A 24,158-nucleotide genomic window follows, 5' to 3' on the forward strand; every position below is an offset into this window, starting at 1 on the left:
TTTACAAATTTTTGTAAGAATAAATTTGGGGATCAAATTTGTAACTAGGAATTAAAGGTCATTACGCATCTTTGTCCACCCTGTTTATTTACATTCTAATAAAGAGGTTATATAACAGGGGATATTTGAGTCAGTCGTAGTCTAAAGTAGTTTATCACATATCCCTAAACCACATTATTGCTGTAAATGTACCAAGCTACTATTTACTCTTCCTCCTTTCTGCTATTACCCAACGTATATATATAATTTCGGTAACGAATTTGCCTTTCTTCTTCATTAAAAAAATAATTTTATGATTAAGAAATTTTGATTGTTCTTTTAGAAGACCATTAGCTTTTTCTTTTGTTGTGGCTAAATCGTTCTATCTGCATTTTCATTAATCGTGCCATTCGTTTTATACTGGATTTTCATGTGTTTGCTCTCGCATTAATCTAAATTTAATTTATAATAATCTAATTTATTTGATGACTTTGCATGAAAGAATTATGAGCCTTTTTTAATATGATTGACAAAAAGCGGTTGTTTCGATCGCCTATAACTGGACCACCGGAAAATTTTAAAACAGGAATTCCCTGGTTGGATAATCTAGAAGAAGACAGCAGTGAGGTTGAGAGTTCTGCGTACGAAATTCCTGAATCCATTGAAGAATCACTTTCCATTGGTAACGAAGCGTTGTCTCCCTGTACGAGACCAGTCAATAGTGCCTCTCACTTGTCCGATACACTGCATTATGTTCCTAGTGATCCTTCCTTCATCGATAAACACATACTGGATTTACCTGAGCCAGATACGTTTAATTTGTCTTTGATCAGTCGTAGCAAGTCTGATTCAGTTTTACTGAATAAGCGAAAAAGTGAAGATTATAGATCTAAAGCTATAACTGATTTTCGCCGAAACTACCAAAACAAAGTCAAAGGATCGGGAACGACTGTTCCTTTCAAAGAAACCAAACTTCGTCGTCAAGTTACACCAAAAGATTCAGCCCATACAACTGATACGGAACAGGACGACGAAAACGATGCACCTTATCATTCCCTCAAGTCCCTCAAATTTCCTGAATCTGTCTCAGGCGACGAGGAATCTTTAAGTATTGGCGATGTCGAAGCTATTGCCCCTAATGACTGGTTAAGCGTACTCGACAAATCTGGCGAAGAAAAGACTAGATCACATACGTTAAGTACTCTATTTGGCTTGGATTATCATCGCGATAGCTACGACAGTACCTATTTAAAAAGTGGGTCGCACCCATCTATCCTATCTGATGACTCATGGAAAGCACCGGAGAGCTGGGCTATAAATATTCCTTCGGAAATGTCAAAGAAAAGGAATTCTTTTGTGGCTAGACCCTTTGCTTATCCTACCAATGAAACTGATGATAAACCCTTTTTCTTACGAGTTTATCGAGATGACAAAACATCCGTTTCATTTTCATGTCCTATGAATATGAAGACTTCTGATATTATTCAGCGTCTCGCAAGGCTTTTTTTCCTTCCGTTTTCAGCCAACTTTTACTTACTTTTGGTTCAATTCCAAACTGAACGTATATTGCTTCCTCATGAGCAGCCATGTATTATGTTTCGAAAGCTTCTCACCTACTTTGGGTGCGATGAAAATTCTGAAGATGAAATGACGCAGGAAGAGAACTATAGCGTTGCAAGATTAGTGTTTACAACTATGGATATTGGCGCCGACGTGCTTAAGAAAATGTCTGAGAAGAAGTTTTCACAGCATTTGGATATACGACGTTCCAACCTTGAGGTTATTCCAATCAAGTTTTATCCTCACGCACACGAATTAATATCTTTAAATATATCATCTAACCTTTCGCTTGAATTGCCTCTTGATTTTATGGAGCGATGCGTCAATCTAAAAATACTAGATATGTCAAATAATTTAAGACCGCCTAGAGGAAAACCTCTTTCTATACTAAGACGACTTGAGGTTTTGAATGTTTCAAGAAACGATATTTACGAATTAGATCCATTAATATTTTCAGGAAGGAGCCGATCTACCCTCAAAGAATTTTACTGTTCTTTAAACAAACTTTTGTTTCTTCCTTATTCTATTCGTTATTTAACTAACTTAACCGTCCTTGATCTTTCTTATAATAATTTCGTAACCTTTCCTTTAATTATTACAGAGCTGTCTTCTCTTGAAATCTTAAATCTATCACATAACAATCTGTATGAAGTTTGTCCTGAGATTGATCAGCTAGGAAACTTAAAAGAGCTTTATCTTCAGTCTAACGACTTGTCAGGCCATCTTATTCAACAATTAGGTTCCTTACGAAAACTGGAGATTATTGATCTTCGTTTTAATTCTTTGAATCACATTAATGCTTTGTCGGAATGTCCAAACTTGAAAGAAATTCGAGCCTCTTGTAATTTGATATCTCATCACGAATTCCCATGCAGGTCTGCAACGTACCTTGATTTTTCACGTTGTCCTTTAACTATCTTGGAACTTCCTTTTAATGGATATAGCTCTCTTGTATATCTTGACGCCTCTCACGGCAAGCTTGTAAGTCTAAAAGATGCAATGCTAGAAAGCCTCGTCAATTTAGAAACACTAAATATAAGTTATAACCACTTCGTTCAAATTCCGGATAGTATTAGTCATTTACGGAATCTTAAATTTCTTTACTGCACGAATTGTGAAATTTCATATGTTTCCCCTGAGTTATCGAAGTTATCCAAATTGACATTATTGGATATGCATGCTAATAATATCAAGGCTTTTCCGGAAGAAGTTTGGCAGATATCTTCTTTGAAAATTGTAAACCTTTCGTCTAATATTCTTGAAAAAATAAAGTTACCCATGGCTGGCCCCAAACCGCTAACGAGAAGCGTGAGTCAGTTGAAAATTATGAGGACATTGTCGGGTAGTCCTATTTCAAATACTTCCTCTTCTGAATACATATATCCATCAGTTGAGGAACTTATTCTCGTGGACAACCGCCTTGGAGATGAATGTTTTAAATTGCTGAGCTTCTTTAAGGAACTTCGAATCTTGAATCTGTCCTACAATTACTTGACAGAAATTCCTAGTGCATTCCTCCAAAATTTTTCGCACCTCAATCATATGTTTTTGTCTGGTAACAAATTATCAAATATCTCAATTTCTTCTAACTCTCGTATTTCCTTGGAAACATTGTATGTTAACGGAAATAGAATATCTTCGTTTCCTAAAAATGAGACCTTGTCACGTAGTTTGCGTTATTTAGACTTTGGAAATAATAACTTGCAAAGCCTGACTGTCAATCAGAATAATGATAATTCTCTGAATATTCCACCTAACCTTGAATGCCTTGATCTTTCAGGAAACAGCTGGTTTCAATTTTCCAAGCATGACGATGCTAAAGTTACGAGAGCATGTCTTAACCGACTAAAAGCTTTGAGCGTATTTGATGTGAATGCTGATGTTCCCGTGGACAATACTGATATCTTACACCGTGTCGTACATCGCTCATCTTCAATAAACGATGGATTGAAATGCGGAATATCTGGTTACTTATCTCGCATTAACCCTGTTATTTCAACTGTTGAACTTATAATGAAGGACTATATATATCCTCATTGGTCACTTTATTGTATCTTTGATAGCGATATTGGAGCTGGGCATAGCAATCGGGTTCTCAAATTTGCCTATGAGAATATAGCATCTTGCCTAGCTGAAGAATTGAGCACGTGTGGTTCCTCCAGCGAGCAAGTCAAGAATGCATTAAGAAGAGGATTTATAAATTTGAACAAAAAGTTGGGTAATGTAATTTACCAAGATATGGCGACAATTGCAGAGTACAAAGATAAGAAGGAGAAGCTTCCTAAATCCAGCAAAGGTTATTATATGGATGAAACGTGTATGGATATTGGTGTTAGCATTGCTTTAATCTATATTCGGGATACACGCGCATTCATTGCAAACGTTGGTACCTCTATGTCTTTAATGTCTACGCGAAATGATTCTGAACCTACTCTGTTAAGTGATGTACATGATACATTTAATGAGAAAGAAATACGCAGAGTTATAGATTCGGCAGGATTAATTTCTGGTCGCATCCAGTCTACCACCACTAGGGCGATTGGTAGATTATCCCAGTTTCCTGGTGTACAAGCTGTCCCTCATGTAAATATTCAGCCCCTTTCAGAACTGAATGAGTTTATTATTTTGGCAAACAAGGAATTTTGGAATGTAATGTCAAAACGAATTGTGATTGATATAGTTCGTGCTAACAGGCAATCCATGCTCCTGGCTTCAACGAAGTTACGTGACTATGCTATTGCTTATGGTGCTAAAAACAATACAATAGTAATGGTTTTGGATTTAAGTCTTTTATTTGAAACCAATTCCAATTATGCTACCAAGGTTAATAAAGATGATGAAGAAGGTACTCAGGCTGAAGGGAGTGAAGGGGTTCCATTTTCTTCTCAAAATTTACCGGACGATTCATCTTTAGCCAGAATGAATCGAGAAGTTTCACCTCCTCGTGGAAGTATCGCAATGGTATTTACGGATATTAAGAATTCCACACTTTTGTGGGAACGCCATCCAGTAGCCATGAGATCGGCGATTAAGACTCACAATACAATTATGCGAAGACAGCTACGTGCTACTGGCGGCTACGAAGTGAAGACAGAAGGAGATGCATTTATGGTTTGTTTCCAGACAGTCCCTGCTGCTTTGCTATGGTCCTTCTCTGTGCAATTACAAATGCTTTCTGCTGATTGGCCAAATGAAATTGTAGAGTCGGTTCAAGGAAGAACTGTATTAGGACCAAAGAATGAGGTTCTATACAGAGGATTGAGTGTGCGCATTGGAGTGAATTATGGTGTGACAGTGAGCGAGTTAGATCCTATTACACGACGCATGGATTATTACGGACCTATGGTGAACAGAACATCTAGGGTTGTGTCGGTTGCAGACGGTGGACAAATTGCAGTATCGGCAGACGTTGTGACAGTGTTGAATCGGCTGGAATCGGAAGCAATGTCTTCTGAAAGATCTGGAAGGTATGCAATGGAAATCCGTGCGTTAAAACAAGTAGGTTACATTGTACATAACATTGGAGAATTTAAACTGAAAGGATTGGAAACACCTGAAAATATCTCGTTGGTCTATCCTCTTCAGCTAGAGGGACGATTAGTAAAACTCATTAACAATCGAAATTCAGATGATGAAAGTGACAAACGAAGAGATGAGACGGAGAATTCGTCGAGAAGCAGAAGCAATAGTCTACGGCCGATATTAGCACGAATTGGGGATTCAAAAAGTGGTGACGAGAATCAATATGCCCGAAGCTCTTTATCGTCCGTACGAAATCTGTCGCCTACGGAGAGTTCATCGGGATATGAAGGAAACATTTTTGACGAGTATCAATATCAAAGGTTATTTGAAATTTGCGAACGTTTAGAAGACAGGGTGGCTATGTTGCATGGTTATCCAGAGCCCCCGGAAAGTGATCCCGGACTTGCAGCTCCTGTGAATATTGCAGAAGAGTATGCTTTGTTTTATCGGTTGACACTACGAATTGAAAACACAATTTATTGTTTAGGACAAATGCTTGGACATACATGAGATGGGATGGGAATAGAAAAGAATGGTTTTTATTGATATCTTTTTTTTTTTCTCCGTTGAATTTTTTTCTTATCATTTGGATTGTAATATATATTAATTATTTCTATGAAATTTGTACTATTTGTATGTATGAAGAGGAGGAGGGAAACGAGTAGAAAATGATAAAGAATTTTTTGATGAAACGTAAAAAGGATCTGAGGATCGAGAAAGACATTTCTAAAATTGTTTATGATGACAAGACGGAAAGAATCTACAGGAGGAGACACACAAAAAGAAAAAAAAAATAAAAATAAAAGAATAAAACAGACTACACACAAACATGCAGACAGAGATTTGAAAAGTAAAGGCATGATGAAAACGTAAATTCATTTCGATATCGTAAAGGAAAAAAAAAAAAAAAATCTTGAAAAAAAAAAATATAAAAGAGAAATCCCAAGTTCAAGAAAACTAAAACTAAAACTAAAACTAAAAATACAAATACAACCAAACAAAAATAAGATTAAAAATAAAAAAAGGAAAAATGAAAAATGAAAAGAAAAGGGACGCAAAATGGATCATGAAAACAAACGTAAAAAAGGAATTCCATAGAAAAAGGAAAAAGGAAATGATAAACCAACCGTAAAAATGAAAAGAAAAACAGTATAAAGGTATAGAAGCATCAAAAAGAAACTAGAGTCTTGAATGACGAGAAGAAGCTCTGGAAAAGTTTCTGGATAGATGTTTGGATAAACGATGGGACAACTTTTGATCGGCACCAACGAAAGAGAGAGGACGAAACAATTCAGCGGTAGGATGGTATTGTTTCCGTTCCTGGTCTAAAGTGGCTTTGATGGAGCCTTCATCGCTTTCGATTAAAAACTGCCATGCACGGACGGTATCCAAAGGGCGTTCATACCTCCAACGGGTGGGATTACTCACATCAGGTTCATCAATGGGTTGACCATAATAATCCTTTGGAAGAAGAGCACTGACATGTTTACCCTTTTGCATAGCAGCTAATTCATAGGGTTCAGGTTCGGTGATTGCAGTAGAAGGATCAGCACGAGTGGGTTCTTGAGTAGGCATGATGAGAGAAGAAAAGAAGAGTGAAAGAATAAAAAAAGTGTAGAGGTGATGCGAACGAGATGCAATTCTAAAAGAGACGAATGCAAAAAAGAAAGAAATCAAACAGAGGTAGTGAAGAAAGCAAAACCTAATGGAATGGCACAACTCTTTTGAAATGAATGGATCTTTTGGATTTAAGAGATTGTAAGAGCGAGAGAGTGTGTATGTTGTGAATATGAGTGTATAAATACACAGGACGAAAGCTTGATGAATAGAGCAATGTTGATGGAAAGGCTGTATATATAGTCAATTCATGGAAAGGAGGCACAGTTCCAAAAGAAGCGGCTAGACCAACATACGTGGAACAAAAAAGCATCAGACCAAAAACAAACAACTAGCACGACTCCGAATTGTTCACAAACGACTGATGGAAACCGACGTCATCGAAAAAGTCGGCGCGATTTTTGCGAGAAAATAAGAGCCGAAGAGGCGTTGCAATCAGATTGACAAGAGATTCGAAAAAAAAAAGGAAAAAAAAAGGAACAAGAAAATGAAGAAAAAAAATAGAAAAATAAATAGAAAAAAAAAAAAAGTACCATTCAAGTTGCTCGATTGAAACCAAGTAACCCAAGTAACCCAAGCATGCATCAGCCATCATCACTCGTAACCCAAACACTGGAATTCACCTACAAGTTCTTTTTCGTTCTCGAAACCACCACATAGTGCACATGTGGTGGTTCTTGGATGGTGAGATGATGGTCTAGATACTAGATGGGGGCAACGATGGGGGCAAAGGAAGAAAGAGGAGAAGGAGGCAAAACTGCGACGACAGAGGTGGAGGAAGAGGTAGAGAAGTCAAAGAGAGGAGAAAGAGAACGCCAGGTGAAAACTTTTCCTGAAGAGTGAAAACGAAGAGGAAGAGGAAGAGGAAGGAAGGAAAATAAAATTGATTTTAATAAATTCCGACCTTTTTTTTTTTCTTTTTTTCTTTATTTTTTTCCTCTTCTCTCTTTTCTCTTTTCTCTTTTCTTGCTCTTTTCACTGCTCACCTTGGCGTTCGCTTTTGCTCTCAGTAGACTCTTTCCATGGCACACACTTTTCCACCACCACCACCACTACTACTACTAGTACACCTCCATACACACCTTGCTTGGTATACTACTACACTACACAAAAGAAAAAAAAACACTCTTTGAGTATATACACACGTAAACTTTTTCATTTGCTTTTCATTTGCTTTTTTCTTTCTTTCTTTTCTCTCTCTGTATTTTTCTGGTTTCTCCTCGAAAACTTTCTGCTTCCTTTAATCCTTCTTTTTTGTATCGTCTCTCGTATATCTAGTTTCTCTTCATGGATCAACAGCAAGGCAACACGTACAATTGGAGCGCTTATGGTCGATGGGTCATTGTAGTCATTTGTGTCCTCTTTTTAATTTCCTTTTTCATTTCCATTGGTTATGTCAATCGTCGAAGAAATCGTAATGGTTTAAACACCATTCCTTTCACCAATTTTTATCCCCTTTCCACACCTCCAGTCTATTCACCGAGACCCAATCCGCCTCCAAATGTTAATACTACCACTCCGTTTATGCCTGGTATGTCTGGTGCGTTCGTTACACCTCAAGTTTATCGACCTCCTCCTACCTCGCCAGATTTTGCATTTCCCTCTCCACCTAATGACGATGTTCCTCCTCCTGCCTATCCAGAGGCTATGGCTTCCGTTCATCGCCCAAAGTACGACAACGCTGCTCTTTAAACAACTCCATCATCAGTGCAATTATAATCAGTTTAGTTCCTTTCTAAAGGGATGCTTTTTTCTATTTATTTATTTGCTCTCCCTTTAAGCAAGCATTTGTATTTTTAGAAATTGTTTTTGTCCTTTTCCTAAAAGCATTCTATGATGTTCTTTTTCTCTCTTCTTTTGCTTTCTTTTTCCTACACCTCTTTCTCTCTCTCTTCTTCATTCACATTTTCCCTTTTACTACATCGTTTTTTCTTCTTTTGTCGGGTATGAACCGATTCATGGGTTCAAGGTTCAACAGCTGGTTTCACTTATTTGAATCATCCATATTCTAATCTTTTCACTGGTAATGCTATCTTTATTATAATAATTTGGTTTGTTTGCTTTTCTATTTTTATAATTCTCGTTTGAGATTTCCTAATCCATTAAATATACTTTCCATCCTTTTGCGTATAATTTTTTAAATTTTTTTTTTTTTTTTCTATCTCTGCTCTGCAACAATCCTCTTCTGTAGTTCAACTCAATTCCCCGTAGTTTTATTATTCTGTAATTCATTTCAATAGTTTCTTCGTCTCTTTCTTTAATCCTTTTTTATTTTTTTATTTTTTTATTTTTATTTTTTTATTTTTTTTTCATTTATTTCTGTCTTTTTTCATCCTTCCTCCTTTTACTTTGCTCAACGTCTTTCCTTCTTCTTACCCCCACGCTGCACCCACCACATTCAAGGTCAATCGATTCTCTTACCTCCAAACAGAACCATCAAATTTTTCCCATCGCGAATATGTCCGTGGACAGCTTGATTACCAAACTAAAAGGGCTTACTACTGAAGACTTTGCTGTATTGGACCATCAAAAGGTTTTAAATGGTACCGCTTGGTCTGAAACATTGTCCTCTTTAAACAATGTTCCCTCCCACACTTTGACTAAGACTGTGGTTTTGAAGCCCAAAACCGCAAAGTCTCAGGCTGTCGTCCCAATTCTCGTGGTCGCTTTAGAATCCACTTCTACTCCTTCTGGCGCTGCTGCCAAGGCTGTCGGTGCCAAGGAGGCTCGTTTAGCTGCCGCTGATTTGGTGGAAGAGGTTTTTGGCATTCCTCCCGCGGACATTGGTGTTTTCTCTGTAAATGAACAAAATGCCAGCAAGGTTCACGTTGTTTTGGACAAGAATCTCATCAACCATGGTGGTCTTTTGGCTGTCCATCCTTCCTCTAGCGAAAAGACTCTTTTCGTTTCTGCCGCTGCTATTGAATCTTACTTAAAGACCATCGGCGCTACCCCCGTCGTTGTGGATTTCTCTGCTTCCGCTAAGCCTGCTGAACAGTCTAAGCCTGCTGCTACTCAAAAGAAGGCCGATGTATCAAAAAATGATGCTGCCATAGAAAATGCCGCTTTGATCGGTATCACCGTTCGCAAAGATGTCGATTTCCCCAACTGGTACCAACAGGTTTTAACCAAGAGTGACATGATTGAGTACTATGACATTTCTGGTTGCTACATTTTGAAGCCTTGGTCTTTCAGCATCTGGGAAGCTATCCAAAAATGGTTCGACAAACAAATTAAGAAGCTTGGTGTTCGTAACGGTTACTTTCCTCTCTTTGTTTCCTCAAAGGTTTTAGAAAAGGAGAAAGATCATGTTGAAGGTTTCGCACCTGAGGTCGCTTGGGTGACCCGCGCTGGTAGCACTGAATTGGAAGAGCCCATTGCCATCCGTCCTACCTCCGAAACTGTTATGTATCCTTACTACGCTAAATGGATTCGAAGCCACCGTGATCTTCCTCTCCGTTTGAACCAATGGAATTCCGTCGTTCGTTGGGAATTCAAGAATCCTCAACCCTTTTTGAGAACCCGTGAGTTCCTTTGGCAAGAAGGTCATACCGCCCACATGACCTTGGAATCTGCCAACGAGGAAGTATATCAAATTTTGGATTTGTATGCCCGTGTCTATAGCGATTTGTTGGCTGTCCCTGTTGTCAGAGGTATCAAGAGTGAAAACGAAAAGTTCGCTGGTGGCATGTTCACCACTACTGTGGAAGGTTACATTCCTACCACTGGCCGTGGTATCCAAGGTGGTACTAGTCACGGTCTTGGTCAAAACTTCTCCAAGATGTTCAACATTGTCGTCGAGGATCCTAATGCTGAAGTCGGTACCACCGGAGAACGTCCTAAACTTAATGTTTGGCAAAACTCTTGGGGTATTTCCACTCGTACCATCGGTGTTGCTGTTATGATTCACGGTGACGATAAGGGTTTGAAATTACCTCCTCCAGTCGCCTTGGTTCAAACTGTCGTTGTCCCCTGCGGTATTACTAACAAAACTACTGATGAAGAGCGCAAGAACATTGAAGGTTTCTGTGCACAACTCGCTTCCCGTCTCATTGATGCAGACATTCGCGCCGAAGCCGATTTACGTTCTTACACTCCTGGTTATAAGTTTGCTCACTGGGAAATGAAAGGTGTTCCTCTTCGTCTTGAATTCGGTCCTAATGATGCTAAAAAGAACCAAGTCACTGCCGTCCGTCGTGACACTTTTGAGAAGATCGCTGTTCCTTTGGACAATCTTGAACAAAGAATTTCTGACTTGTTGAAGACTATCCATACCAGCATGTACGAGACTGCCAAGAAACAATTCGATTCTCATATTGTCCGTGTTAAGAAATGGGAAGACTTCGTTCCCGCTTTGAATAAGAAGAACCTTGTTCTTATTCCTTGGTGCAACACTACTCCTTGTGAAAAGGATATTAAGAAAAACAGTGCTCGTCAAGCTAACGGTGATGAACCTGAAGACGAAAAGGCTCCTAGTATGGGTGCTAAGAGTCTTTGTATTCCTTTGGAACAACCCACTGGTGAAGATGCTATTGTTGAAAATGTTACAAAGTGTGCCGCTTGTGGTTCTCATGCAAAGGTTTGGGGTCTCTTTGGTAGAAGCTATTAAGACATTGGATTTATTTTGGATAAAGTATATAATATAGAATTTTAACCAGTCTTTTCATAATCGTTTTATTTACTCATGTAGCTTATTTAATTACTTCCGTTTTGCATTACGAATAAATAATAAATCCTATCTCTCCTGGGGTAGTTTATGCATGCTTAACCAAAACCTGACCACTCAATTGAATATTGGCGATATTTTCTATCTAAATTATTGTCATCAGAAGCAGCTGAATTGCACTGTTCCTGTTCCCCTCCGATCAACCAGGCTTTTTTGACACCGGTCCCTAAACGACCACCTCCTATAAGTAGCAAAAGTGGGATTTCGTCGTTCCAATTATACCCATTTACCAAAAAGTGTGAATGAAACCGCAGAGCATCGCCTGGATATGCAACAAAATCACAACCAAACCGAAGACCAGGGTTAAGGAAAAAGCCATTCATCACTAGAGACTCAAATATTAAATACCTGCTTCTTTCAATTTCTGGTAATCCAATTGAAGACGCTTCTAAGTGATCGCTTTTTAACCCTTTTGTGTTTGTATCAACTGGCACCATTGTTAAATTCACAGGTTTGGTGCTATCATATTCCAAAGTATCTAAAGGAATTTCCTTATTTATTTTCTTCATAATTTGTATTTTCTTTTCGTTTTCTTTAGTACGTGCCGTTAACATTTGTTCAATGGCCATCTTCTGACGCTCGTCAGCAATGGCTTTTCTGTCGTTATCAGTTAAACTATTAAAATGTTCTTCGTGAACGTTTCCATCATTAATAATAAAGGCAGCTCCATTTTTTACTAAGTAATATACTTCCTCCTTCATTAACTGGAGAGGAAGACCCAAAAAAATGTTTTGTTGAGGAAGTTGAGGAAGCGTTCCTGAAAGAATGCCAAGAATATGATACTTTTCGCGAAAATACTTAATTGCTTCTATATCAAACAGAAGGTACTTTCCATGGATATACGAAATCGGAAATTTTGTGTCGTTCATGTCTTAGGATAACTTGCTTGTAATGAGCATAACACAGTAGATGTAAACCTTATGTTTGCTATCTCAAATGCATAGTCGTGATATATCTTATTTAATAAATTCGTTCAATTGACATTTAATTACGAACAGTAGGTCTATTAGTGATATCTTCATAGAAAGTTGGGTTTAAAATTTAGGATACGTAAAAGGATAACAATTATCTCTAAGCTTCTTAAATCAAGTAATTATTAACAAAAATATTAAATTTGACCTAAATTCCAAAAAATCTATTGCTCAGAAATCTCAAAACAATGAACGTTTTCATTAATAAAAGATCCAAAAGAAAAGCATACGCAACCGCCCCCAAAAACATACAAGAGATTACCAAAACTGCAGCATTGACAAGAGACTAAAACCTGTCTTGAAACACTTTCTTCTAGACAAACGTTTTCAATCTGCCGATCAACCATATTTATGACAAATGCTTCCTCTTCCCATCTCATTGTTTTAAATAAGCCTGCCCCACCAATGATCACCGGTTTAGTACTATTGTTCTTGAAAGTTACGAGATTACTATTGACCCGTGCAAGCAAAACTTTCAAATCCTCCCTCAAATTCCAAGGTGAAAAACCCAGTTCGAAGTGATCCTTCTGTTTTTCAAGTTTCCATTCCCAAACATCCTCGATAGGATGATTTTGTTTATCCATACCGCCCATTAAAATTCCACATTGTAACTCTGAAGAATAATGAATGCACGAACCCCAACTCTTACTTAAAGCCGGTTCTGAACAACGAACTTGAGACCATTGCTTCGCTTGCTCCGACCAAATAAGCCAACCACCATGTGGTTTTCCAGCCTGAAGTAAAACATAAGCTTTATTTTCATAATTTAATTTTGTAGTTGAGACACGAAAAGCTGGATAAGGTAAAGATGCCTCTTGTTTCCAATACCCATTTGAGTATAGGTAACAAGAATCAAGAGCCTTATTTGGCGATTCTCTGCCTCCTATGAGCATATAGTCTCCATTATTTACTGGTATTATCGCATGGCTTACACGAGGACGCACTTCACTACTAGAAATATCTTTCACATTTTGCTTTTCGGTTATAAGAAACGCAGAGTCAGAACGACCAGATGGTGATAAGCCTCCTTGAAACAATATACCGCTTTCAGAAACACCTATCGCAGCAGATCGGCAAGTGGGAAGAGCTTCCTTTATTTCGGTTGCAACCGTAGTGAGTTTCATACGCTTCTTCGATAGCTGTGTTCGACAGTGAACCGGTGAGATTTCATTTCCATTGATTTGGTAACGATAATATTGCATATAAGGATTAGGATGTTCGACCATATTATACATTTGACTCATAGAACTGCTGGCATGTTGTATACTATAATGTTGAAGAAAGAAGTAGAACTCTTCCCATTCATCAAAAGGTTCGGTTTGTTCACATTCTATGCGATATTTTTCGCTCAATAAGAAATTCCAGAAGGTGCAAACATCGAACACTTCTACGTGTTCCCAGCCCAGCTTTGCCCATCTGCATTTTAAAGCTTCTAAACTATGGTATACGGCAAGACCATGCAGCGGGGAGCCCCATTCATTAAAGTGTTTAACCATGACTTTGGCAAACGGATGACTAAACCCAGCAGGGGCAATCTGTTCTAAAAAGCAAGAATGAGCATCTGGAAATTGAGACATCCATTTGACTAGTGAATTTGAGGCACTGACAGGCATATAAACTGCAGCAACTTCAGAAATGAAAAGTATTGAGGTGTTATTATAGTCAAGACCGCATTCCTCTAACTTCTTGTGAAGAAGATCTAATTCTTTCAAGTTACAACCGACCGTGTGATAGTTTTTGGTATGAATCTCGGTATGTACTTCAATTTCAGAATCATTTTTATAGATTATTCCCTGAAGAAAATCATCAGACATTATCATGTTCACCCTATTTTCGATAGACTCTGGATAATCGACATCGTAAAACACGATGTCTTCGGCGCTTTGACCATTGTAAGAATTTAGAAGCTGCAAAGCTAGTGGATCGTATCCTGCTCCCAGATTCACAATAGCTTTCGGTTTTCCGCCTTTTTTTTCAACAAATTTTTGAACAGCATACCTAATCGCTATACAACGAGTCCAATAACCTCGGTTTACGCTCGGCGATCTCCTAGGAGTTTTAGTAATAAACGGCTTGTAGTAGCTGTGCTCTTTATTAAACCCTGGGTAGCAACATTTTTCGACTGATGCTTTTGAAAGAATTGAACTGTCATTGGTTTTCCGTACCTCCTTGTCTTTTGATCGAAAGGTTATTCGCTTCGTAACCATATTTGAGACTTTTCCCTTTTAGTACCGACTTTAAATATGAACGAAATAATAAAATAAACCGAAGATACGATATAAAAGGAGTAGATGGTTGATTGTTCAAAAATAGATTAGGAAAGAGAATCAATATATAGATTTGCGAAGGAATTCTATATGTTGCTTCTTATTTCATTACTGCATTCGACATAAACAAGCTTAATACAAGTTGGTAATGCCTCAATAGTTTTTATTTAACCTCTCCGATGAATTTACTAAGTTTACAAATGCAACCACGAAAAATAGCGAGCCTTAATGAATTAGACTAAATTATATATCCGTGCGCTATTGAAGGTGCGTTAGTAAACACAATCTAGGTTTTCTTTTGAAATCATGAAGTGGTCGAGTTAGAATAGTATAAAGTGATTCAAATTGTTCAGAAATTTTTCATTATACTACTTTGGTTTGTTTATTGGTTATTAAATTCGTAAAATTATTGCTGGATTTGATGAAGTAAATAATTAGTTATTTTAGTTCCTTCTCGTAATGTGAAGAATCAGAAGTGACACATATGCTCTTTCGAAAACAATGTAGAAAACAGTATCATCGCCGAAACTTGAAGGTGATGGGAATATCGTTACTATTATGCTGGTATAACACAAAGGGAAAAGTAATATTTTGAATGGTTTTTATGTATCTAATTCGTCTTCAAGTTTCAGCTCTTTATCGTCTTCAGCTTCCTCATTATTATTTTTTGCTTTCTTTTTTCTTTGTTTGCGGGCTATCAGTCGCCGTTCTGCGCCAGAAGGGTAATACGCTTCCGTATGTACATCAAAATCCGGTCCTTCGATCTCCTTTGGGCATGAAGGATTATCCAATTTGTAAATTTTAGACAATTCAAATATTGCTTGCTCTTTGTCCTTAGCCTCTATCATTAAATCCATGTCTGGTTCACATGGAGGTAAACTGTACACACGATCAGAATGGCCCCGGCGCTTCATAGCAGAGATAGCAAGAGGATATGCTGATTCTGAGTAATGTTGTTTTTGTGTAATCCCTTTTCTAGTCCAAGTTTCTCGAATCGCCGGCAAAAGAGGCATTAAATCCAAAGTACCCTCTCGTAAAGTGCCTGGAACAACGTTGTGGTGATGCCAGTCTAAAACCAAAGGAATACTCAATTCTTGACAAAGAGGAAGTAAATCCTGGACGGACCATGTGACATCGTCATTTTCCAAAACTAAACGTCTTTTGACGGCTTCAGGAAGGCGTGCATAGTTTTCGCGAAATCGCGAAAGCGTCTCATCTTTTCCTTCAAATGACCCTCCTAGATGCAATATAATGACTGCATCACAATTTAATTGTTTATTCAGTTTCATTCTGGACAACATTTCTTCATGATAGCAAAGATCTCGAATAGCATTTTCAACAACAGATGCTTTCGGTGAAGCTATTTGCGTATATTGTCCTGGATGCGTTGACAAGCGATGATTATACTTATTCGCAAGCTCACCTACAGCTTGTAAATAAGAGTCTGCATATTCCAATGAGTACCCATAGATACCATGGCTCGCAAATGGAAACAGATCAGAACTGACCCGCATAAAATGAATGCCAAATCTATGGTTCCACTCAATAAGAGTAGCTAAGTCTTTTGTGTTCTTTATACCTAAATCCTTGGCGAACTGCAAAGATTCTTTTTGAATTGTAGCTATTCGGCAAGTTCGTGAGCAAAACGCACTTTCTTTGGAAAGCCTCAACACAGTGTTTAAACATGCGTAGCCAAGACGTCCTTTCCAAGGAAGAGGTTTGTCTTGACAGTCAAAGATAGGTCGGGGAGCTTGTGATTCTTCCAACGACGCGTCAGACGATTCATTTTTCGATCGTTTCCTTCTTGTTGAAGTGCCTCCTTTTTGTTTAGAGCTAATATTCGAAAGCAAACTTTGATCCTCGTCTAGTTCAGAGGCAGAAGAACCGTCCTCATCTTTTACAGAAGCTTCCGAGTCTTCACTCGTATATGATTTGTTTTCGCTTTCTTGGATAAGAGGATTCTCATCCTCTGGGTCGCTATCTGATCCTGTCCGATAATTAACTGGTTTTTTCCCTCTTTTTGAACGTCTTAACCCAGGTATAGCCAATTCGAAGGTTGGAGAAGTCTCCGAATTTTGCAAAGGTGCGCGATTTTTGGAGGATTCATTTCTCGCTACATGGTAATGTCGCCTGCTTGTTTCGATATTTATGGATACATTTTGGGTAGGCGCATCAAATATAGGAGCACTGTTTGACTCATAACTCTCAACTTTTTTTCTTTTCGTAGTTTGTCTGAGTGGCATAATTCTTTTATGAAAAGCTAATGAAAGAAGAACTCGGAAGGAATAAAATTCGTGCAATTGACGAAGCATATAACATAAAGAAAAAGTTGTTCCTTGTTCAATGGCAATCCTACAAGGATTTTCGCCTGCTTGATGGCTTTTAAAAACTTCCAGTACAAGCAGACCTACAGAACAGCAATATATTTACAATACAAATAATTAAATTATCTACATCACTCTTACGTGCAATGATTATTTTTCCTAAGACCTAGTGGTTCAACATATTTTCCCAGCAGTACAATCATAATGGCTCTCGTTTTAAAATAGTTGTTGTTGGTATTGACGTATGGAATTCATCACTTGTTCAATTAAGCTGCCGTAAACGAGGGAATATACGTGGCTCGTTCGCTTATTTTAAAAAACGCGTTATCGTTATAAAGTTATTTTTCTTGTTTGTTTATTTATTTATTTTCTGTAGACTTTTTGGAAATATGTTCAGAAACTCTTAAATAAAGAAATTGTATATTTCAAAAATTATTCTTTGAAAAAAATCTAAGTAAAAACATTTTGCATTCGTTGTTTTAAACAGCTCAAGCAATGAGAATAGAACTTTGCAGCAAATCTATTAATAAAGTGATACATTTTTAAAGTGCAGTACAGGATTAATAACAAATTATTTAATAAAAAAATTTCTAAATTTATTTCTTTAACATCCATTGAATACATCGTTTTATCTACAATCAGTAAACGAAAAAAAAATAAATAAATAAAGAATCAAAGCAATACGTCCAAAAATTTTCTACATACTGAAAATGTCGTTAGATTTCCTTATTGGGCTTTGTGTGTTCTAACATTTTACAACACATGTTTTACGTCGTCTCAACCCATATAACGACTACATTGAGAAAGTGTTTTAGTGTGAGCAATTTACAACTTGATAATTACATTGCTTAATATCGAAATGGAAAGTACGAAGGAAGGAAGAGTTCTTCCTGCTGAAAGGTACTTGCAGATCCCAAAGTTTGACAATATCTAACAGTTAGAAATCCTTTATATGACGACGATACGATAGATTGTATGTATAGCTGTACGGTTTATTAGCTAACTTATAGATTCTACTTTGATCAGCAAATGCCGCTCGCAGGTGATTGAATTCCCGGATGGACCGGCTACTTTTGTTCGTCTCAAGTGCAACAATCCTAATTCCAAGCAGTAAGTAAATGTCGATTAACGAAGATGACATTTACTAATTATCTAGACCACATTTTCTGATGCGTATGGCCAAGAATTCTAATATAAGCGCAACCTCTATGTAAGTTGGTACATCAAAGATGGCTTCTAGTAAAATATTAACATCCGCTTCTTTGCAGGTTCCGTTCTGCTTTCCCGAAAGCTAAGCAAGAGGAAGAAGATTCTGAGATGGAATGGATCCGTGAAAACCTAAACCCTGTCGAGGAAAAGCAGGTTTCTGGTTTATGGGTCTCTCCCAAAGACTCATTAACTTTAGCCAAGGATTATGGTATGACTCCTTTTATTAAAGCACTATTGGAGGCTTCCACAACTCCTTCTACTTACGCTACTCCTGCTCGCTCTCATCCAACCGAAGCTCGTCAACCAGCAGGTGCTAGCCCTTCAACTCTAGACAAGTCCTTCAAGACGAAATCCTCGCAAAATTCATTAAAATCTTCTGAATCTCCCATAAAGTCAGTCTTTCCTAAAATTGGAAAATCCGAAAAAGATAGTCAGGAGGTTCTGACCAAGAAAAACGATATCAACAAACCCACTTCTTCTCCCACAGCTAGTTCTCCTGCTTCTTCTTCTGCTTCGACTGGTGCTGTTCCCAATGACGAAGAACAGAAAGCGGAATCGGAAGAGCAAGGAAAAATTGATAAGAAACAAGAAGAAACCGACATTTCAGAGAAGCCTTCGCATGAAGAGCCGAAGATGCAAAAAAAATCAAAGGATGAGAATTCAGATTTGAAGGATAAAGAAGAGGTAAAAGAAGAAGACGAAGAAAAGAAACCTTTTTCGGATATTTCTAGGAAAGTTCGGACTCCAGTGAGACCTTCAGATCTCTTGGGAAAAATTCGATCCGATGTAAACCGTCGTGTTTCAGATGTAACACAACAGGTGAAAAAGCCTTTAGAAGCTTTCGAAAAGAAAGCCATGACTTCCATCCACCTCCCTCATCCATCTATTCCTGGTTCAAAAAAGAGAAGTCGCGATGAGTATGAAGAAACCCAACCAAAAGAGAGCAATGAGGCTGCTATGGTACCTGTTAAGAAATCCAGGATTTCGAAGCTGGAAACAGAGATTCACTATGAAAAGAGAAAAGTCCGTGCTTTAACGGGTATTGTTGTTGGTTTAGGTGCTGGGTAAGTAAAGCATTTGTCCGCTGTCGTGTGTTCTTATCACTAATATGCTTGTATAGAGCGATACTTCCATTTCTTTTCTAATATTAATGATATATAGAAAGGTTTGGATGAAAGAACTTGTAAATTCAGTCAGTTGATGCGGTCCTATGTATTAGGTTTTATTATACCAAGAAGCAAGCGTATGCGCGTCTGTTAGATGAAGGAATTGTTATCGTATTTAATGCAGAATGGGGATTTCCCTTAATGATTACTCAATCTTTACTGTAAGTTTTAGTTATTCGGGAATAAAAAAGCTGTGCTTTTTTTAACAAACTCAATTGATTAATTTATTCAAAACAGTTTAAAACTCTGTACTGTATTAATTTGAAAATTTGAACATATAGTAGATTATTTAAACCGTAACACTTTATTTTGCTATGAACCGTGACAACTCGAAGTCCGTACTTCTCCAAACATTGTTTTGATTATGTTGAGACAACATTGCAACTTGTATGTAAACTAATAATATACAACCATTTTTCATTGTAGGAACTTTCGGTATTATTACCTTTTATGCACAGGGTTGTTATTGTTTTCTTTTTGCAGGTAAAGAGGTAATGCACTTTCAGGGAAAACGGGAATCCACAGAATCGTTACTTTCTGGTGAGTCAGACTTTATAATAGAGCATGAACCTGATAGACATTCCTTATTATCCAAATGGGGTCTAAGTTTTAAATATTTCAAAACTGATGGTAAGTAATCGGTAACTAACTATCTTAATATTTACTAACCATATTCCCTTAGATCGAGTTCAAGAAACCTTTCAAGCGTTCAGAGAGAAAGAAAGTATAGACAATAGTAATTGGTCCGTTTTATGGAGGCTCTGGAACGCAGGTCATTCTTGGTTTATCGTCTGTATTATAGGGGTTAGCATTGGGGCATCAGCTTATATGCTAAATGTGATTACTTCATTCCTTTCTGATATAAGAAGAGGATATTGTTCTTCCAGCTGGCTCTTCAATGAAAAGTTTTGCTGCATGTACAGTGAAGAAGCAGGTTAGCAAATCAGATTTCCATCATTTACTAACGTCTCTTAGGTACCGCTTGTACTACTTGGATTCAATGGAATGATTCTTTCATTTTAAATTATTTGATTTACACGTTATTTGCTCTGGTTTTCATTATTATATCAGCAGTTGCTGTCAGAGATCTCTCTCCGCTGGCTGCAGGCAGTGGAATTTCAGAAATTAAGTCAATAATCAATGGGTTTTCTAGGGACGAATTTGTTTCTTTTCGTGTTTTGTTAGTCAAATGTGTTTGCTTACCGCTTACCATTGCAAGTGGTCTTTCAGTTGGCAAAGAGGGACCGAGTGTACATTTAGCGACAGCTATGGGTCATTTTATAGCTTCTGTTTTTAGAAGGTTGAAATTACATTCAGTAAGCTTTCGCGACATATATGTGTCCTCCGCTGCTGCCGGCGTAGCTGTTGCTTTTGGATCCCCCATTGGTGGTGTATTGTTTGGCATTGAGGAAATGGCTTCTGGATACACTTCTAAGATGATTTGGTATACTTTTTCATGCTGTCTGTTTGCTGTTGCAACCTTACATTTGCTAAATCCATTTCGAACAGGCCAACTTGTTCTTTTCGAAGTCCGTTATTCTGGCTCTTGGCATTTTTTTGAATTTCTGTACTTTTCGATTCTTGGCATTTTTGGAGGGTTGTATGGCGAGTTTGTTATGAGGCTTTTCATTAAGATTCAGAAGTGGAGGAAAGTCTTCGTTGATAAATGGCCAGTGATGGACGCTTCTATCATTGTAATAGTTACTGCATTAGTCAGCTACCTTAATACTTGGTTGAAATTAGATATGACCTTAGGTATGGAGCTTTTATTTCAAGATTGCAAAGCTATGAATACTCCCGAATTGAACGATCTGTGTAATTCGAGTAATGAGGGAAAAAACTCACTAATTTTGTTAACCTCAACCTTACTAAGGATGATTTTTGTTGCATTTTCATATGGTGTTAAAGTACCTGCCGGCATTTTTGTCCCTTCCATGGCTGTTGGAGCTACATTTGGGAGAATGGTTGGATTATTTGCTGATATACTTTATAGAAAATTCCCAAACCTTTCTATTTTTTCTGCATGCCACGGATCTGGTTCATGTATAACGCCAGGAACGTACGCCCTTTTAGGGGCTGCCGCAAGTTTAAGTGGTATGATGCATTTGACTATGACTGTTGTTGTCATTATGTTTGAATTAACCGGAGCTTTGAATTTTATCCTCCCTACCGTTCTCGTGGTTGCTATAGCTAATTCTGTGGGTGCTTTATTTGGCCGACAGGGCATAGCAGACAGAAGCATCAAGCTCAATGGGATTCCTTTTCAAGAAACAAATAATATATATTCTGAACATGAAGATATTTTCTTTCCGGTGACAACGATCATGTCAAAGAATATAATAGCCATACCATCAAATGGAATTACGTGGAGATGGTTATTTAGAACTATGAAAAGTTATCCGTTCAGTGGATATCCTATAGTTAATAATACGAAGTCGTTTGAACTGATTGGTTATATTAAGAGGAGTTCAATTATGTTAGCATTTGAAGAAATAAAAAAAAACCCGACCTTTACCTATGACCAAGGGATTTATTTTAAAGATTTTTCACCGATGGATGATATGGTTGAGAACTCTTCCGGCTCACATTCAAATGGTTTTAATTTATCATTTTACATGGATTTACAACCAATTAGTGTTTTATACAATCAGTCAGTGTCAAATGTTAGTACTCTCTTTCAGGCTCTCTGTCCAAAAGTTATACACGTTGAGAAAGATGGAGTTTTAATAGGATTAATAACACGGAAAGATCTGTTATTAACGAAGCCCTACTTAGAAAGTATTAATCAGTCAGTTTCATCAACTCCAAGGACCGAAAGCATTCCGCTGCATGAATTGGAAAATAGTGAACATGACAAAGATATAGAGCTACAAGTTTTAAAATCATAGAATTAAGATCTCAATTAAAATTTGTAAAAAAGAGAAAATTGTTTAGTAGCAATATGAGAAAAAAAATTAAAGAAGGAAATAAGGGGTACACAAAGTAAATACTTAACAACTTTGCAGACGAATGATATGCATAATAGAAGTGTGGGTAAGAAAGAGTCAAGAAAATACAACAAGAACAAAAATAACATATAAAAACCCTATTTCATGATAGGTACAATTATCCCCCTCTGTACAAGTTCCAGTTAGCAGGATAAGGTATTTTAAAAGCATCGTAGTACTTGTTTAGACAGCTCCAGCCGTTATGATCAATTGAATCGTATGGACTACACTCGCATTTTGCAAGAGTTGGTTCATCAAGGGGACAATGGCCACTGAAGGGATGCCAGTATCCAATTTCATTAAAAAAATGTATTGAGTCACGGTCTGTAAAAAGAGCAGCAGCAATACTGTGAACAGGAGCGTCACCCCAACGTTCATAGAAAAATCCGTTGGACTTATCCAAATGGTCAAAGTATTTTGTATAAGCGTCACTTTCCCAGAAATCAACTCTTGCAATCTCAAAATTGGACCAAAAATGACAGTTATTATAGGTTTCGCCATTATTATCAGATATGAAATTGAGGGAATTATTAGGATGGAGGGTGTCTGGGTGTTGCTTTAGGAAATTACGAGTGTTTTCCCACAAAGTTGAGATAGTTTCAGGGTATTCAGTAACTGTAATGGTAAAGCCATAAACTTTATTGTTTTGTTTCATGTACGCGAAAGGATCAAAATCCAAATCACACCAAAAGTCAACGCTGGGTTCAACGCGCCAGTAATATTCATATTTCTTAACAAGTGGATGTCGATAAAAGAAACCGGATTCAAAACGACACATATGACGATACGATTCGGAATCGGCATAAAGAATATCATTTTCTTTTAGTTTATTCCAATTGTCATGCATCTTTTGTAGGTCCACCGTTTCAGGCATCTGCCAATGTTCTTTAGGAATAACACCAAATTCGACAGGACCAGAAGCTGTTTCGTTAATCCGTCTCATAAATTCTTCATTAAACTCCTCATCGTTCAGAAATACCCATGGATAATGATGCTTATGGTTGAATCGACGCTCCAAACGCTGGACAGATTGAACCATATCTCTAAGGTCTTCGTTACGAGCAAGACTAACAAAAGCGGCGTTTACACGACCGTCAGGAAGCCATTGACTACGCTCTGGATTAGGGACACTTGAACGATCAAAATACTTTGTTTGATGGTCTGCAAAAGGGTTCTTGAATACAGAGGTTTCCAAAACGCCCAAGATACCTCGAAAATCATTTCGATAACGTAGGAAAACAAGACAGGCAATCAAAGTGACCGCTATAAAGACTCGTTTAAATTTTCTGTGAAACAAAACCATTATGGAAGAAAAGGGGAATGCTTAATGTGTCACAAAATGAAATGCAAAAAGAAACTTGTAAAAGTAGTAGTTCCAGACGAACAATGTCAAATATTTATACAAATTAGGGGAATTCAACTCGAATTCTTCTCTTTGGCACTTTCACCTAACAATACGAAAAAAAAAGAGCAAGACAACGAGCCCAATTCAACAAAGAGGAGGATATATACAAAAAGTAAGAATCGTCAAACCTAACGATATGGTTTACCTCCAAAACAAAACGGTAAAAAGAATCCAAAAGGAGAAAGAAAGCCCAATATGAACAAGGACAGGCAATTTACTTCTTCAATGAATAGCTTCCTGGTAGCTTATCATAAACTAAGATAATACTATAGCAAATCTAGCAATATATTAAATTTGGATGAAATTGAGAATTAACAAAAGGAAAAAGGTATGCTTTACTCAAACTCACTCTTTCTTTTAATGCTGGCAGTGTGGCTAAGGCAGACAGTCACCTTTCTATGAGTAGTGAGTGAGTGTAATTCAGC

General features: G+C 37.5%; 11 protein-coding genes across 11 annotated transcripts; 5 read left to right on the forward strand and 6 right to left on the reverse strand.

The window, feature by feature from the left end:
* The first annotated feature begins 164 nt into the window (after nt 1-164).
* SOCG_03318 (adenylate cyclase) lies at nt 165-5,716 on the forward strand. Its single transcript, XM_013161806.1, has one exon. The coding sequence runs from the start codon at nt 502-504 to the stop codon at nt 5,569-5,571; it is 5,070 nt and encodes a 1,689-aa protein (XP_013017260.1). The 5' UTR covers nt 165-501; the 3' UTR covers nt 5,572-5,716.
* Nucleotides 5,717-5,930: 214 nt separating this feature from the next.
* On the reverse strand, nt 5,931-6,920 carry SOCG_03319 (uncharacterized protein). Its single transcript, XM_013161807.1, has one exon. It carries the CDS (start codon nt 6,634-6,636, stop codon nt 6,241-6,243), a length of 396 nt encoding a protein of 131 aa, XP_013017261.1. The 5' UTR covers nt 6,637-6,920; the 3' UTR covers nt 5,931-6,240.
* SOCG_05108 (uncharacterized protein) lies at nt 6,856-7,835 on the reverse strand. The gene has a single exon (XM_013162396.1). The coding sequence runs from the start codon at nt 7,271-7,273 to the stop codon at nt 7,010-7,012; it is 264 nt and encodes an 87-aa protein (XP_013017850.1). The 5' UTR covers nt 7,274-7,835; the 3' UTR covers nt 6,856-7,009.
* Nucleotides 7,050-8,839, forward strand: SOCG_03320 (cell wall organization protein). Its single transcript, XM_013161808.1, has one exon. The coding sequence runs from the start codon at nt 7,966-7,968 to the stop codon at nt 8,368-8,370; it is 405 nt and encodes a 134-aa protein (XP_013017262.1). The 5' UTR covers nt 7,050-7,965; the 3' UTR covers nt 8,371-8,839.
* A 248-nt stretch (nt 8,840-9,087) lies between these two features.
* On the forward strand, nt 9,088-11,458 carry SOCG_03321 (cytoplasmic proline-tRNA ligase Prs1). The gene has a single exon (XM_013161809.1). The coding sequence runs from the start codon at nt 9,137-9,139 to the stop codon at nt 11,285-11,287; it is 2,151 nt and encodes a 716-aa protein (XP_013017263.1). The 5' UTR covers nt 9,088-9,136; the 3' UTR covers nt 11,288-11,458.
* On the reverse strand, nt 11,360-12,455 carry SOCG_03322 (tRNA-splicing endonuclease catalytic subunit Sen34). The gene has a single exon (XM_013161810.1). It carries the CDS (start codon nt 12,271-12,273, stop codon nt 11,443-11,445), a length of 831 nt encoding a protein of 276 aa, XP_013017264.1. The 5' UTR covers nt 12,274-12,455; the 3' UTR covers nt 11,360-11,442.
* On the reverse strand, nt 12,421-14,862 carry SOCG_03323 (leucine carboxyl methyltransferase). The gene has a single exon (XM_013161811.1). The coding sequence runs from the start codon at nt 14,580-14,582 to the stop codon at nt 12,540-12,542; it is 2,043 nt and encodes a 680-aa protein (XP_013017265.1). The 5' UTR covers nt 14,583-14,862; the 3' UTR covers nt 12,421-12,539.
* A 317-nt stretch (nt 14,863-15,179) lies between these two features.
* Nucleotides 15,180-17,168, reverse strand: SOCG_03324 (endonuclease Uve1). The gene has a single exon (XM_013161812.1). The coding sequence runs from the start codon at nt 16,952-16,954 to the stop codon at nt 15,245-15,247; it is 1,710 nt and encodes a 569-aa protein (XP_013017266.1). The 5' UTR covers nt 16,955-17,168; the 3' UTR covers nt 15,180-15,244.
* Nucleotides 17,169-17,730: 562 nt separating this feature from the next.
* SOCG_03325 (bouquet formation protein Bqt4) lies at nt 17,731-19,613 on the forward strand. The gene is made up of 6 exons (XM_013161813.1): nt 17,731-17,866; nt 17,908-17,939; nt 17,977-18,076; nt 18,123-18,176; nt 18,235-19,239; nt 19,296-19,613. Exons 1-6 carry the CDS (start codon nt 17,826-17,828, stop codon nt 19,318-19,320), a joined length of 1,257 nt encoding a protein of 418 aa, XP_013017267.1. The 5' UTR covers nt 17,731-17,825; the 3' UTR covers nt 19,321-19,613.
* Nucleotides 19,614-19,643: 30 nt separating this feature from the next.
* On the forward strand, nt 19,644-22,305 carry SOCG_03326 (ClC chloride channel). The gene is made up of 3 exons (XM_013161814.1): nt 19,644-19,971; nt 20,024-20,275; nt 20,317-22,305. Exons 1-3 carry the CDS (start codon nt 19,836-19,838, stop codon nt 22,227-22,229), a joined length of 2,301 nt encoding a protein of 766 aa, XP_013017268.1. The 5' UTR covers nt 19,644-19,835; the 3' UTR covers nt 22,230-22,305.
* Nucleotides 22,280-24,158, reverse strand: SOCG_03327 (alpha-1,2-mannosyltransferase). The gene has a single exon (XM_013161815.1). The coding sequence runs from the start codon at nt 23,629-23,631 to the stop codon at nt 22,447-22,449; it is 1,185 nt and encodes a 394-aa protein (XP_013017269.1). The 5' UTR covers nt 23,632-24,158; the 3' UTR covers nt 22,280-22,446.

This window comes from Schizosaccharomyces octosporus (genome assembly GCF_000150505.1).
Source record: "Schizosaccharomyces octosporus yFS286 unplaced genomic scaffold supercont6.1, whole genome shotgun sequence".
NCBI classification, from domain to species: domain Eukaryota; kingdom Fungi; phylum Ascomycota; class Schizosaccharomycetes; order Schizosaccharomycetales; family Schizosaccharomycetaceae; genus Schizosaccharomyces; species Schizosaccharomyces octosporus.